Source organism: Eumetopias jubatus, unplaced genomic scaffold, assembly GCF_037043125.1.
Source record: "Eumetopias jubatus isolate StellerSeaLion01/CBP00866 unplaced genomic scaffold, mEumJub1_p1.0 scaffold_8, whole genome shotgun sequence".
NCBI lineage: Eukaryota > Metazoa > Chordata > Mammalia > Carnivora > Otariidae > Eumetopias > Eumetopias jubatus.
The window spans coordinates 23,923,034-23,938,493 of NW_028274814.1; the positions used below are offsets into that span (position 1 = coordinate 23,923,034).

The following is a 15,460-nucleotide window of genomic DNA, read 5'->3' on the forward strand; positions in this document are numbered from 1 at the left end:
TAGCACAAGTGACACCACGTAATTCTAGGTGTCAGAAGCCTTTACAGCCTCTACTCTCACGTTTGGAATGCTGCCACCTATGTAAAGAAGCTAAGGGTATTCTTCTGAGATGAGACCTCATGGAAAGAGAGGCCCAGCATCAACGGCCAGACATGGGAGTAAGGCCATCTTAAAAGCACCCAGCTGTTCAGCAGAACCACCAAATGACAACAGCAACACGATCTTAGCAAGACCAACAGAAGACTCGCCCAGTGTCAAGAAGTGTAAAGGCTCTGAGATTTTACCCTACTTGCAAGGTGACAGGCTAGTTGGCCACAGTTTCGTGGACTCTGGTAGATGTTAAGACTCCTAGGTCAGAAACAAAGGACTCTTCAGCTGACAGCACAGCGTGAAGCCCGAGCTTCATCTGTCCATCAGTTCCCGCTGGCCCCTCTGTCCCAGGGGAGGTCAAGGCGTGGCCCAGGTTTGCGTCACAACTGAGGATCCCTGAATTTAGGGAACCTCATCTTTTATAATGGGCTGCAGGTGAACCTGTTCAGTGGGACCCAAGGGCAGGACAGAGAGATTGTCTTTACCTGTGCTAGACAGTAAATAAACCTGCTCTCTCTCTGCTAGGGAGCAAGCCATTATCTCTACCTTCCAAGGCTGTTTGCTATATAAACATCCTGGAAAAGACAATCAAGAACAAAAGCTGTCAGTGCCTCTGAGTGCAAGTTAAGCAGTAACTGAGACCCAAGAATTGTCTCTTAACACCCCCCTGAGCAATCACCGACAAACAAAATGTTTCTTGTTCTAAGTCGGTATGTTTGGGCAATTCAGAGGACTATCATGAAATACAAAAACATGAAAGAGGAATTCTCAAAAACATTCATAAAGAAAACTGGGTCACAATAAAGGAACACAAATCAAAATGACAGGGGACTTCATAGCACTCTAGAAGACAGCAGACCAGACCTTCAAAATCACAAGGGAAATTTTCTGCCTAGAATCCCATACTAAGCCAATTCACCACCACCCCCCAAATCTACAGTTTAATAAAAATTTTTTTCAGGTATGAAAAGACTCAAAAGTGTTTCCTCCTATGCATTGTAGAGCATGAGATTCGATAAAACGAGTAACTCAAGAGACCCAAAAATGTGATATCCCAGGGACAGAAAATCCAACACAAAATAGGAAAGTATCAAGGTGACAACTGTATACCAAACCTGAAGAGCTACCAGATTGGAACAGGAGGATGGGGGATTGCTAAAGTGAAATCCCCAGGAACGGGAAATGGAACTCCTTCATTTGGAAGTGTCCATGAGTATTTAGAGAAATAGCTAACAGGTTATGACCTGTCTATTGGAACAGTCACTAGGTATTAGTGACAGACACATGGGAAACAAAGCAAATTCAAAGAATATGGTTATTAGTAAAGAAAAGGCAATCATAGTACACAACGTGGCTCAGCAGCCACTATAATGTAATAATAGCAATCACTGGAAAGGCATATCCTCCTCTATAAATCAAGAAATTGACACCCTGACTTGTCAATCATTCAATTAATCAATCTGGTGTAATTTTGGTTAACATATAACAATTAGTTCCCTAAATTTTCTTTTTTTAAAGTAATCTCTACACCCAATGTGGGGCTTGAACTCACAACCCTGAGATCAAGAGTTGCATGCTGTACCGACTAAGCCAACCAGGCACCCCAGTTCCTAAATTTTTATCAACCCTTTGCACTCCTAAAGAACTGACTTGCCAGATCCATGAAGCTAAGAACCAGACACTGTGATAATACTAACACACTGTCACTTGTGAATCCCTGTCCAAGAAGGTAGCCTTTCTTTCTCTTGCATCTTTCTTTAAATACCACGTTTTTTATTTTTATTTATTTTCATTTTTTTACTATGTTATATTAATCACCATACATTACATCATTAGTTTTTGATGTAGTGATCCATGATTCACTGTTTGTGTATAACACTCAATGCTCCACGTAGTACGTGCCCTCCTTAATACCCACCACCAGGCTAACTCCTCCCCCAACCCCCTCCCCTCTAGAACCCTCAGTTTGTTTCTCAGAGTCCATCGTCTCTCATGGTTCGTCTGCCCTTCCGATTCCCCCCCTTCATTTTTCCCTTCCTGCTATCTTCTTCTTCTTTTTTTTTTTTAACATATAATGTATTATTTGTTTCAGAGGTACAGGTCTGTGATTCAACAGTCTTACACAATTCACAGCACTCACCATAGCACATACCCTCCCCCAATGCCTATCACTCAGCCACCCCATCCCTCCCACACCAATACCATATATTTTTAAATACAACACGGTTATCTTTAATATGGCTTATTTAACCTTACAATACAAAAGGTACTCAATGAACTTGAAAATGTATCACTTTGTTAGTATAATGAAATACATTTTTAAAATCATATTTATAGCCAGTGTATCTATATAGTTCTTCAGAAGAATTTATTGCAGTGCCTACTGTGAGGTATGTCCCAAAACCTGGTCACCATAAGTGATGGAGAGTATAAATTTGCAAGTTTACTAGACCGCTTTCTAAGGTGTATCTCTGAAAACTGAGGTCTGAATGGGCTAAAGTATGATGCTAATATTGAAAGTATTCTACATTTCCTGTATCACATTCGCACAAAGCTGAAACATTAAGAGCAATGGGAAACCTTAAGAGCACTGGCTTTGGAGGCAGGCAGAGCTTGGGTGTGTCCATTCCATCACTATCAGTCAAGAGCTGTGCCCCATTATCCCATCTATAAAACCAGGATCGTGGCAGCAGTTCTACGGTCATGAAGATGCAAATCATGAACATACCTAACATGGGTTTTATAGCTGGCGGCCATTATTATTCTGCCTTAAGGGAGACAGGTCAGGAAAGAACAAACTCGGGATCAGAAAGGGACAAGTAAAGATGAGTTCCTGGAAGCAGTGAGTCAGACCCAACCTGTGAGCCCAGTTCCAGTATCAACTCTACCATAAAAACTTCCTCAATCACCCCACTGATTATTTAAACTTCAAAAACATTATCAGAGTAACGGATGCTTTTATTCCAAAAAAAAAAAAAAACAGCTTCTATTTATTTACATCTTTGACTTGGCTACAAACAGGGACTCCCCAGGCAGGATATCCCACCCATCTTGTTATTTCTGTAGCACACTCAGCACCCATCTCATGAGGGTGGGACACAGCCAATAATGTGCAATAAAATGAATCACCATCTATACCAGAAATGCATGCTACCAACCTCTTTTCCCATACCCACTGTAGGCAATAATAATTGAATCAAGCATTCTTTCTCATTGAACCCTGGATACAACCTCAGAACCTTTCTCAACACACCACTCCAAAAAACCATTACCAGTAGATCCGAGCTGGCAAACAAGATAAATCCAGTTATCATCCTTGGTCTGTACTATTCATCTGACTCCATTTAGGCCGCCATGGAAAAGAGTGAAGTAATCATCTTCATTCATTCACTCATTCAACAAATACTTAGTGAGCCCAGACTCTGTTTTAAGTTATAAGTGTAAACAAGACACCTTATAGAACTGAAAGTCTGGAGTGAAAAAAAATGTCCTCTATGTGGAGGTAATAGGAGATTAGACATGAAGAATCGAGTGCCATGGCAAACCCCAACAGCCACTTCCCCATTTCTCTGTTAATAAAACCTCCAGTGTGTTCAGACACTAAGTGCTCTGTGCCTTACGGACTTCTCCCCCAGCCACGACAGTACATACCGACTAATCTACTACCACTCATGGCTATTCCATCTCCCTTGCCCGCGAGGGACCCGCCCCTGACCAACAAGGGTAAAAGAGCTCCTGAGAAAGTTTGTCCTGCTCTTAAAGAGGGACATGAAACAGGATCTCTGGATAGGATAGTGTGAGGACATGATCCTTGAACCGACTATGGAGAGCCTGGACACTGGAGGGGAAAACCAGGAAATTCAGAGAAGCTGATTTTGAGTCCTAGCATCCCTGAACTACTATACTTTCCCATAACTGTCATGCCTTAGGGCTTCTTATGAAATAAGTTATTTGCCTCCTTATTTAAGCCATGTTTAAAACCGGATATTGTCTTAGTCTGTCTGGGCTACTCTAACAAAATAACATACACCAGGTATAAACAGGAATTTGTGTCTCACAGTTCTGGAGCCTAGAAGTCCAAGATCAGGGTGCCAGCAGGGTCAGATGCTGGTGACAGCCCTCTTCTAGGGTCTGGCCACCTTCTTGCTGTGTCCTTACATGGCAGAAGGGACAAGGGAGTTCTCTGGGGCACCTTTTATTAGGGCATAAAGACCATTCAATGAAGCCTCCGCCCTCATGAACTTATCACCTCCCAAAGATCCCGCCTTCTAATACCAATATCTTTGGGGGTTAGGAATTCAACATATGAATTTGGGGGCCACACAAAACACTTGGAGCACAGCAGATATTCTATTACTTGAGACCAAAATCACCCCAACTGACCCAGGGAGCAAACACAGGGAGTGCTGGATGGCAGGTTAAGGTGATAAAAGGCCACATTCACTACATGGGAGATGAAACTGAAGAAATTATATTCAGAGGCTTGGTCTGCCTTTTTTTTTTAAAAAGAAAAAGATTTTATTTATTTATTTGACAGAGAGAGACACAGCGAGAGAGGGAACACAAGCAGGGGGAGTGGGAGAGGGAGAAGCAGGCTTCCCACAGAGCAGGGAGCCCGATGCGGGGCTCGATCCCAGGACCCTGGGATCATGACCCGAGCCGAAGGCAGACGCTTAACGACTGAGCCACCCAGGTGCCCCCTTGGTCTGCCTTTTAATTTCTTTGTAACTTAGAAATTCCATCACGTGTATAACTTGGAAACCTAGAGGAAAGCATTTAATTAAGAATTTCACTTTCTGAGATAAGGACCCTAATACATTAGTGTTGAGAGCATAAACTGGTACAATGGTTAGTGAAAGCTATTTGGCAATACTGGTCAAAAGTCTTTTTTTTTTTTTAAGATTCTATTTATTTATTTGAGAGAGAGAACGGGGGCATGAGCAGGGGAAAGGGCAGAGGGAGAGGCAGAAGCAGACTTCTGCTGAGCAGGGAGCCTGATGCAGGGCTGGATCCCAGGACCCTGGGATCATGACCTGAACCGAAGGCAGATGCTTAACTGACAGCCACCCAGGCGTCCCCTGGTCAAGAGTCTTAAAATTTTTTTATAACCTTTGCCCTGTGACTAGGGCCTGGGATTCTTATTGCACAGAAATAATCCCAGTGTTCCATGCAAAAATATGTTCACTGAAAAATTATTTTTCAGTAAAGCTGTAAATGACCTAAATGTCCAACAACTATGAAATTAGATCAGTAATAACAAGTACATAAACATGAAAATTAAGCAGTTATTAAAAATAATTTTAAAAATTTTCCATTTTAAAATGATGGAAAAATTATGCTATGGTTTCAATGATAAAAGAATAAAAAGTCATACACATAGTATGCTTTTAACTTAGACTAAAAACATATTTAAAAAGACTGGAGAAGATGTGCCAGTATTTGAACGGCATTTGCTTTTAAGGTGGTGGAACTATAAGTGATTTTTTTCTGTTTCTTTATATTTTTGTGGTTTTCAAGTTTACCATAATGAGGAAGTATTACTTTGATAATTAAAAATGAGGTGGGGGCAATTTTACACATGATGGAATTTCTGAGCATTCATATTGCTCCCACTCCCTACCATTTCAGAATTTATCTTACCAAACAAAACCAAATCATACATATTCCCAGAGTCTACGCTAAGGAAAGATGCCTAATTGATCTATCTCAGTATCTACAAATAACGAGTAGTTCACTACTGGCCCACTCACAATAAAAAGAATATTCAGTAACTCTAGTTCATTAACTCTACTCTATTTATCTGTAACTATAATACTGTATTCTTTGATGCAGGGAAATATTCCATACAAAGGAGCTAAAATGTTCACATATTAATAGATGCACTTATGGTACTCTATAAATAATATTTTAAAATACACACTCATTCACCTGTTACTATCTGAACTCAGGGAGAAATTACTGATAGAAACCAACCTGGATTACTCTGGCCTGAACCCAGATCATGTAGGACTTTAATTGCTGAACAAATGGAAACCATTAGGATGTCCTGATCCAAGGCCCTGAGTCCTATTGCTGATATGAACTCTAGAATAGGATTGTGCTGTTATCTGTAGGGTAACTTGCTCTGTTGATCAATACCTTGGATCAATAAGTGATGACTGATAGTGTGACAAGTGAGTCTAGATTTTAATCACTTGGAGGTTGTTTTGTTCTCCAAGGTCACCCCAACCAAAACTGTTAACCAATATCCACTTAGATTAGGTTAAATGACATTATTTTTGGGTAAATTGAAGCTCCATAGGGTCTTCTCATCTTATTTTTTTATTCACCCACTCTTCACTGGAAGGTCAAACAGATTAAGACAGCAAGTGTTGTATGAACTGAGAGAAGGTTAGCACTCCCCTTTACAAGGATGGAAGAGACTCTCAGGCTAACAACACACATATGGTTAAGGCACTGCCACCTACTTCGAGGCATCTAACCACCTTTTTTCAAAAAACAGACTCTTAACAACAGAGAACAAACTGATGGTTACCAGAGGGGCGGTGGGTGGGGGTGGCCGAACTAGGTGATGGGGATGGAGGCGTGCGTGCACTTGTCACGATGGGCACCGGGGGTGTATGAAGTGTTGAATCACTACACTACACACCTAAAACTAATATTACTCTGTACGGTAACAGGAATTTGAATAAAAACTTAAAAAAAATAAATATTCATAAGTACAAAAATAAAATAATATAAAATGAAATGAAATACCATTGACTCTAAGAAAAAACACGATTAGGATAGCAAGGACTATACTACGAGGGACACACAACCAAGCCCACACACAACACAAACACTGAGCTTTAAAAACACACATTTGGGGGCACCTGGCGGGCTCAGCCGGTGGAGCATAGGACTCTTGATCTCAGGGTTTTAAGTTCCAGTAAGTAGAGATTACTTAAAAATAAAATCTCTAAAAGAAAAAAAGACGCATTTGAAGAAAGCTACTTAGCAATGAAACACAGCAACACAGATGAATCCCTAAAGCATCACGTGGAGTTAAAGCAGCCAGACACAAAATACATACTATACAATTTCACTTAACATGAAGTCCTAGAACTGGCAGAACTAAGGTATGAAGATGTAAATCAGATCAGTGTTTGTCTGGGGTGGGGCGGGGGGAGGTAGGCAGCATTGGCCAAAAAGGGACAGCAGGGATTTTCCTGGGGAATAGAAATGTTTGGTATTTTTCATGGAGGAGGTGATGAAACAGGTGTATGTATTCACCAAAACTCACCAAACGTTACACTCAGGATCTGTGCATTTTGTAAATGTCCCTCATTTAAATTACACCTATAATTTTCAAGTTTTTACCTAAAAAAGGAATCCAACCTAAAATTCCTCCCCTTTTCAGGGATGCCTGGGTAGCTCAGTCGGTTAAGCGTCTGCCTTTGGCTCAGGTCACGATCCCGGGGTCCTGGGATCGAGTCCTGCATCAGCCTCCCTACTCAGTGGGGAGCCTGTTTCTCCCTCTGCCTGCCACTCCCCCTGCTTGCTCTCGTTCGCTCTCTCTTATTAATAAAATCTCTTATTAATAAAATCATAAATAAATTAATTAATTTTAAAAAATTACTACCCTTTTCAAACCAAAGGCTTTTCTCAGCCTGAGCAAATGACATCTTCATTCATCTAGCTGTTCAGCAGGAAATGAGAGGGTGATTCTTACCACCTTCTTCTCTGTCACCAGGTTCTAAAGGTGCAGCTCCAAGACATCTCAAATCCATTCACTTCTCCCCCTCCAGGGTCACCACCATAGTTCAAGCCACTGTCAGTTCACACTGGATCCAATGCAGTATCCCCCTAACTGGTCTTCAATATCTACATAGCAACCGGTCCTAGTGCAAAACCTGAAATCTGCTCAAGTCACTCTCTTGCTCAGAGCTCTTCAATGCATTCCCACTGACCTCAGAATACATTCTAGGATCTTTAACAGGACTCCCACACACCCTCTTACTACCTCTCCCATGGCAGCAACCAACTATTCACCATTCAGCCCTCCACACTCCAGCCACATGACCCCCTTGTAGTGTCCTGCAGGTCAAGACCTCCCACGCCTCAGAGCCCTCCTTAATGCTGTTCCCTCAGCCTGAAGATTCCTCCCTCCACCCATCACCTGACTACCTTCCACCCAAACTTCCTGTCTCAGAGACTCTTTTAAGTTACTTCTTCCAGGTATTCCCTGCAATCCTTAGCCAGCCCACCCCCAGTGATTTAATGTCTCATCACAATTTCCACTTACACCTTTACTGGTGTGCTTGTTTAATATTCAGACTGAGATCCATGATGATGGTGAGTGCAGTTAATGCTTCCTAATAGCATACAATCACAGTATTGGGTGAGACATTTTACACATGATCTCTTTTCATCTATGTGACAACCCAAGGTAAGTTCTAGGACATCAGTCACCCCATTTACAGACAGACAGAGAAAATGAGGCACAGAACACGAGAAATTACAGATATGATCTGACAGTAGGCAGTGGGACTGGAGGACCAGCACTATGCTGTATCAACTCCCACAAAATAGGAAGCTGAACCATCAACTCCAAAAGGGCGGGGCCCCTCTCTGATCGGTGCATCCCCGTGAAGCAGAGCGCCCCACAGAGCTGTTCAACAGTATTTAACAGGAGCGGCCACAAGCTCCCACAAACATCTGGCCAATGAAAACCACCACAGGGGCTCTTCAGTATGCTTACAGTACTTTCTAATGTTAGAAATTATTTTCTTTATAGACCCATTTATATGACCTCATTATTGTTCTATATTTGAGAATAAAATTATGTCTTTAAGTATCCCCAAGTTGAGTCTTGGCTGGCTATTCTGTTTCCTTATCCTGCAATTATTCCAAGTTAATGAGGCTCTCCATTAATAATTTTCAAGTTATTATGAGGCTGAGAATACCAAAAACAGAAATATAATCCAGAAAGCTACACAGAAAATGCATGACAAGAAAAGGGGGCAGGGTTTTAAAATTAGCATTACTGTCGGGCGCCTGGGTGGCTCAGCTGGTTAAGCATCTGACTCTTGATTTCAGCTCAGGTCATAATTTCAGGGTCGTGAGATCAAGGCCAACATCAGGCTCTCTGCTCAACGTGAAGTCTGTTTAAGACTCTCTCCCCCTCTCCCTCTGCCCCCCCCACTCACGCACTCTCTAAAATAAAAATACATCTTTAAAAAAATTAGTGTTATTGAAAACACATACAATTCTAATTACATTTCTAAGTTCCTTCATCCAACAAATGTCTTATCAGGCACCTCTTATGTGTCAGGCACTGCTCCAAGAGCTAGGAACAAAACTGTCCAAGTCCCAGTTTCATGAAGTGGCATTCTAAGACCTGGACAGTTATGGGAATTATGTCAGATAGAAAGAAGTATTATGCAGAAAAATGAAGTGAGGCAAGGGGGTGAAGAGTAAGGCACCAAAATGTGCCCACTCATACCATGGAACAGTATTCAGCCTAAAAGGAAGGAAACTGACACACACCATAACATGGACAAACCCCGATGATATCACGCTGGTGAAATAAAGCTGGTCATAAAAGGGCAAATACTGCACACTTCCACTCATATGAGGTACTGAGAGTACTCAAAATCACAGGCACAGAACGTAGAATGGTGGTGGCCAGGGGCTGGTGGGAGGAGGAATGGGGAGTCAGCGTTTCCATGGGGACCGAGTTTCGGCTTTGTTACAAGATGGACAGAGTTCTGGAGGTGGACGGTGGTGATGGTTGCACAACATTATAAATGTACTTAGTACCACTGAGCTGTATACTTAAAAGATAATTAAGATAGTAAATCTTGCACTATGTGTATTTTACCGTAATAAAAAATTTTTGTAATAATTCCAAGGGAAAATGATTTCCAACCTAGAATCCTACAAAAATGGAGTACAGTACAGCAAGGGTTCCTGTTAGGCTATTTTAGAAAGGCACATGAGGGATGAGCACTTAGGTGACATGAACTCTGAGCAGAAACCTGAATGAAAAAATAGGAACTTCATTAAATTCTATGATTCTTAAACTTCTTCAAGTTTGCACTAAAAAGACTGAAGCATAGCAATGTTTTCCCTTTATGAACAGAGGAACTACATGAACAGAGAAGGTAGAGGTGGGGTTAACCACGGGGAAGAAAAAGTTAAGGAATTACATGATACACCTAGTGAAGCTGTCTGTTTGTAATGGACAATTAATTTTTATCTTAAGAGCTGAAGTATTTTGGGACACCTGGCTGGCTCAGTCAGAAGAGCATGCAACTCTTGATCTCAGGGTCATGAGTTTGAGCCCCACACTGGGTACAGAGATTAAATAAACTTAAAAAAAAAAAAGGTGAAGGATCTCAAAGGATCATACCATGCCCTCCACCCCCTGACACCCTCTCCCTACCTCCAGACGGTAGAGTTATCATCATACCCACTTTCTCAAGGAAAAGATGACAGGAACTGCCCAATTTCATAACCAGTGACTACAAGAGGAGGAAGTACCCAATTCTGAATCTTATTAATTCAGCATTGACAAGAAATACAGGACAAAGCCCAGGACATAATTTTAGCTAGGAAAAAAAACGGGAGAGAATGGTTCCAAAGCTAATGTATTTATTTTACATGGTAATCACTGAGATTCAATCATCACAACATTTCTTCATGATAAAGTTTCAAGAATTTTTTCTGGTATACTTTACCTTCCTGAAACCACCAGAGTTCCATCGTCGAGTAAATAATCCTTCACATTCTGAGGAAGTGGAAGAATGACGCTTAAAAAAAAAAAAAAGGCATTTACCAAAAAGGCATCATTTTAAAAGACCAACCATAAGCAGAGAGAAAAAAATCCAAACTCAATTAATTTTTTAAATACTTTTATTTTTAATATAAAGTGGGAAATGTTAATGATGTACAGTTGGTAGCAGCACATTAAAAATTAGAATAATATGAATAAATCCTGTGGTAAACTAACTTCGGCTCATGTATTACCACAGTCATGGTAGAGACACAAAACGAGCCAACTACAAAGGACCATACTGAAATTGGAGCATGAAAGGCATTAGCGCAAGAGAATTTTGAGTGTCTTTTAAGAAATCAGACACCAGCAGATATTTGCAGCAACACAGGAAATGTAGCAAACAAAGCAGAAACAGCATCTGACCATCTTCTAAGATAGAGGGCAGAGGCGGACTTAAGATCCGGAAACCATTCTTTGGTTGCCAATGAGCACAAAAGGCTAAGAATTCATGATGTGTCTGGGGTGTGTTTTGGTGGCCTTCTGTTCAACTGACTGCCAGAACTATAAAGCTCTGGCTTTATAGCTTACTTTGTTTAGTTAGTTTACTTTGTTTCAGATAATTAAGGGATGGCAAAGCCATAACTGAAAGTCATTTCAAAATCTCATGGGATCATTTGTTTTTTTACTCTGTAATAATAAATCGTCAAGCAATTCTGCCACAGGTACATAAAAGCAATGCTATTATTTTGAGGCATATATTCTTTAAAAAGTGAAAAGAAATGATGGCCTGCTTTCACAGAGTCAAGAGAATGTCATCGACTTAGGCATCATCTACTTATTTTCTGGCATATTAAAAATGGTTTTTGTGCACAGAAAACATTATTCATGGGCTATTTCGGTTTTAAAGACTAATAGCTGATCTATCAAATTTACAATTTTACATTCAAAAGCCTAGTCCTTCAGGCTTTTAAGGTCAACCACCAGATCTTACTACTCTATTTGTAAATCTGCTAAATTTTAACCAATTTCAAGTGAGCCTTTGAAACTTAAAAGTTGCTCTAAAATTTTTAATTCCTTTATCAAAAGAATCTATTCAATTTTATTTTTAAATATGTCACTGTCTAATCACAAACAAGACTTCCCAAATATTTACCTTGTAATGAAGCCAGCAAACTAAACCATAAGTGCAGTCAATCTAAGGTTCTTGCACGCATTCCAATACTACCTAAAAACTTGAAAAATTTTCTTATTCATTCTCCAAGAGAATTTTTGAAGTTTATCTTCTCAGGGGCCTGAGCCTGAAAATGCTGGCAGGGATGCCAGTTCCCAGACATCTAGGGTGGTCTTCCTGACAACACCGAGAACACACAGAGCCCTGTTTCCTTAGTCATGTCTCTAAGCCCCAAATCGATGATTTCAGAGTCCAGGTCCCTTGTTTTTGAGTTACACTAATTGTCAAGTCTGATTCTGAATCTGTACTTTCCCTCCAGGTTGCATCACCCCTTGACTGGATTCAAAACATCTGTTTACTGTTGGATTCTATTCCGAATTCTTTGCATATTCTTCCTACTGGAGGGTCTTCAACTCTTAAAAGATACTAGCTGACGTCAAGTTAGATTCTGCTTACTTCTCATGGGTCACTGAGTTCTACAGTCCCAGTTATGCAGTCATCCTAATGAGAATATCATGCATTACGTTATGTAAGTCAAGGAGGATACCAAAGTGATTCCATTACGAACTCAAAACCTATGACGGGGGGAAAAGTACAAAAGAAAAAGAAATCACAGTACAACATGTTAAATGCTGTCCCAGGTGAGGATGTACCAAGTGCTACCAAAATTCAGAAGAGGAACCGCGCCTGAAAGACTGAGGCCATAAACAAGTCATCGCCAGACAAGCTTTACACAAAGCTAACGAGGCCGTCAGAGAAGAGCTCGAATCGGTTGCTGAAATCCAAGTGCAGGTAAGAGTCCAAGGAGGCCTGCCTGACGGATGTAAGAGAATTAAATGACAAAGTATCTACCCCATTCTGTAACCCACTTGATATCTTATATATTCAACACCCTATTCCATATCCTATTCAAGTGAATATAATTATGCACATAGAGGACAAGCTGTTCTAATACAATTTTAAAGGCAAAAACAAGCTTTAAAAGATTACTTAATACAGCCTTTATGTTTGAGGAAAGTAACAGACTTAGAAAGGTAAAGGGGCCCAAAGTCATCTAGCTCATGATTCTTAAGCCTGAGTCAAAATTCTAGAACTTGTCAAAAAGTAAACTTGTATTCTTCCCCACCTAATCATCTCTGACCCATGATTAATAAACACTGAAAAATAATGCTGAGTCAGTAACAAGAATATGATCTCAGCATTAAAGCTGACAATGACAATGACAAAGCTAACACAACCCCACCGGATTGGCCCAGATTACGGATGGATATCCTGTCATATGTGAGGTTCCAGTGATAGCACCACAGAACTAAACAGACTGAAGAAAGAGTTTAAAGACAGAGTAAAGAACAGTTTCAGGCCACACAGTTGAGTTGTATACTGTTCAGAAAATCCCACCTCCTGGTTTATTTTTCATTCTCAGCTTCCAATGAATGGTACACATTCTAAAATTGTTTTGCTTCAAAGAAGCTTTGATTAAATCCAAAATGTAACAACAAGCAGCATTTCTGTATGTCTACTACATGCCAGAAACTGAGGCAAGCATTTTAAATGTTTTATCTCATTTAATTCCCATGACAATCCTATTATTTTCTCAAATTTCCAGATGGGGCTTAGAGAGATTAAGCAATTTGCTCAAGATGCTGGTGGAACCAAAATTCAAAGCCAGGCAGATGGCCCTGATTCCAGAACCTAACTGTGCTCTACAGCTGAAGGCAAAGGAAACCTATGCTAGAGGTTGCAAAAGGCACCTACACAAATTGCAGTTCAAGTGAACAGTGTGAAACGTCTGGCAGGTTCACAATATACCTTCTCTAACACCAACACAAAAAACTCTAGCATCATCTCAGACCCAAAGCCTATCTCAATTACACAAGGTAACGAAGACTGGCATATCCTAAGGGAAGATAACTTCTACGTTAGGATGTACTGTCCACTGCTGCTGTTGAAGCTCTTCCTTTTATTCTGGTGTGACTTCAACCACCTTCAAATGCAAGGATGATCTATCTTCCTTTGAGCTGCTCTAACCTCCAACTAAAAGCAGATTCTATGTATGAATTAACAGGATGGAAAAGAACTGCCCTCTGAATAATCTCCTTATGCTCTTCCAATCCCTCAGGATTTCAAAACCATTTCCCTCTCTATATTCACACCCTGCACCAAGAGGACAAAATGAGAAAAGGACAGTTGATACCTAAATACGTGATAATCTAGGCCTAAAGGGTGACGGGGCAAAATACAGAACATCCTGTTCATGAATATGCGGTTCTTTGATTTATCCCTCTTAGTGAGCGAAAGCCTCCTCCTTCATTATTCTCCAGATGTTATGATTGCTGTTGAACATTTGGGGGTATTCTCCTAGCTGCCTTGCCTCTATTACCTTGAATGACCCCATGAAGGATGAAACAGTTACTCCTCTGTTTGACCTGCAAACCAGGGACGGATTCCCTGTTGTAGGCCAGAGAAATAGAAAACAAATACTGTTCTACTCCTTTTCCAGGAATGGCTTCCTCTCACAGTACGTTACCAACCCTAACAATATACAACTACACTAACGCTTTCCACGCACACTGTCTTATGGGAGCTTCGCAACAGGATTTCAGGTAGGGTCTCTATCACTGTTATTTCACAGCGACTGAAAGCAATTAAGTCCACCGGGGTCAGTGGCAAAAGTCCAGACTACCCAGTTCTCCTGATCACGTCCCCTCTCTGGCAATTCTAAAAGCAGTGATGGTGAACCCCCAAGCCTTGAACTAGCTTAATCCCCCAGGCACCCCGCCTCTGACCTTCACTGAACCACGACATGCCCTTCTGCTTCCCTTAGCACACCCCCTGAACGCAACGAGGCACAGAAAACAAGGATCGACTTCATTAATTCCCTCCCCCCCCCCCCCCACTGAAATACCACTAGGAAGTCGAAATCTCGGCACTGGCGCTCCCATCCAATCGCTGTAAGGCCTGCATTTTTGTATTTATTTATTTAATTTTTTTTTTTTTTTTTTTTTTTTGGATGGAGCTAGGACTCGCCCAAAATGTCGCAGTTCCCTTTTGCCTATCGCCCCGACAAAACCCCTCCTGTCTTACCTCTTGATGGTAAGGCTTCGGAACAGTGGATACCAGGCGGAGAACTGACAGTGCAGCACATGCTCCTTCTTCATCCTCCAGCTGCCGCCGCCGCCGCCGCCTCTCCCTCTCCTTCCAGCACCCTCCCGGAACCCAGGTCTCCCGTCCCGGAAGTACCCGCCGAGCTATTTTGGCTCAAGGACTCTTCCGGTCCATAAAGTAAGGAGGTGGTAGCAGAAAAGAGAGCGAGGAGAATCGCAGGGACTCCTTTTAGTATTGACTCATGCACGCACACACGCACAAACACACACAAAGCGTTCGCGTCCCGGAAAAGGAATTCCGGAAGTGTTAAGAAGGGGCTTCTAAGACGCGCACCG

At 41.3% G+C, this 15,460-nt stretch overlaps 1 protein-coding gene and 1 non-coding gene across 3 annotated transcripts in view; one reads left to right on the forward strand and one right to left on the reverse strand.

Moving 5' to 3' along the window:
• Positions 1-15,439, reverse strand: part of CDC123 (cell division cycle 123) — a 57,198-nt gene extending 41,759 nt beyond the window's left edge. Inside the window, exons 1-2 of one of the 2 annotated variants that reach the window (XM_028114598.2) lie at positions 15,105-15,437; positions 10,812-10,883 (exon numbers count right to left, since the gene is read on the reverse strand). In XM_028114598.2, the coding sequence (XP_027970399.1) occupies positions 10,812-10,883; positions 15,105-15,178 (146 nt within the window). In that variant the 5' untranslated portion in view covers positions 15,179-15,437. Of the gene's footprint in view, positions 1-10,811; positions 10,884-15,104 lie in introns of both variants that reach the window. The other variant, XM_028114599.2, reaches the window with a different exon arrangement.
• Positions 6,459-6,583, forward strand: LOC114217780 (U6atac minor spliceosomal RNA). Its single transcript, XR_003611048.1, has one exon. It is a non-coding gene; the product is annotated as a U6atac minor spliceosomal RNA (small nuclear RNA).
• Positions 15,440-15,460: the final 21 nt, after the last annotated feature.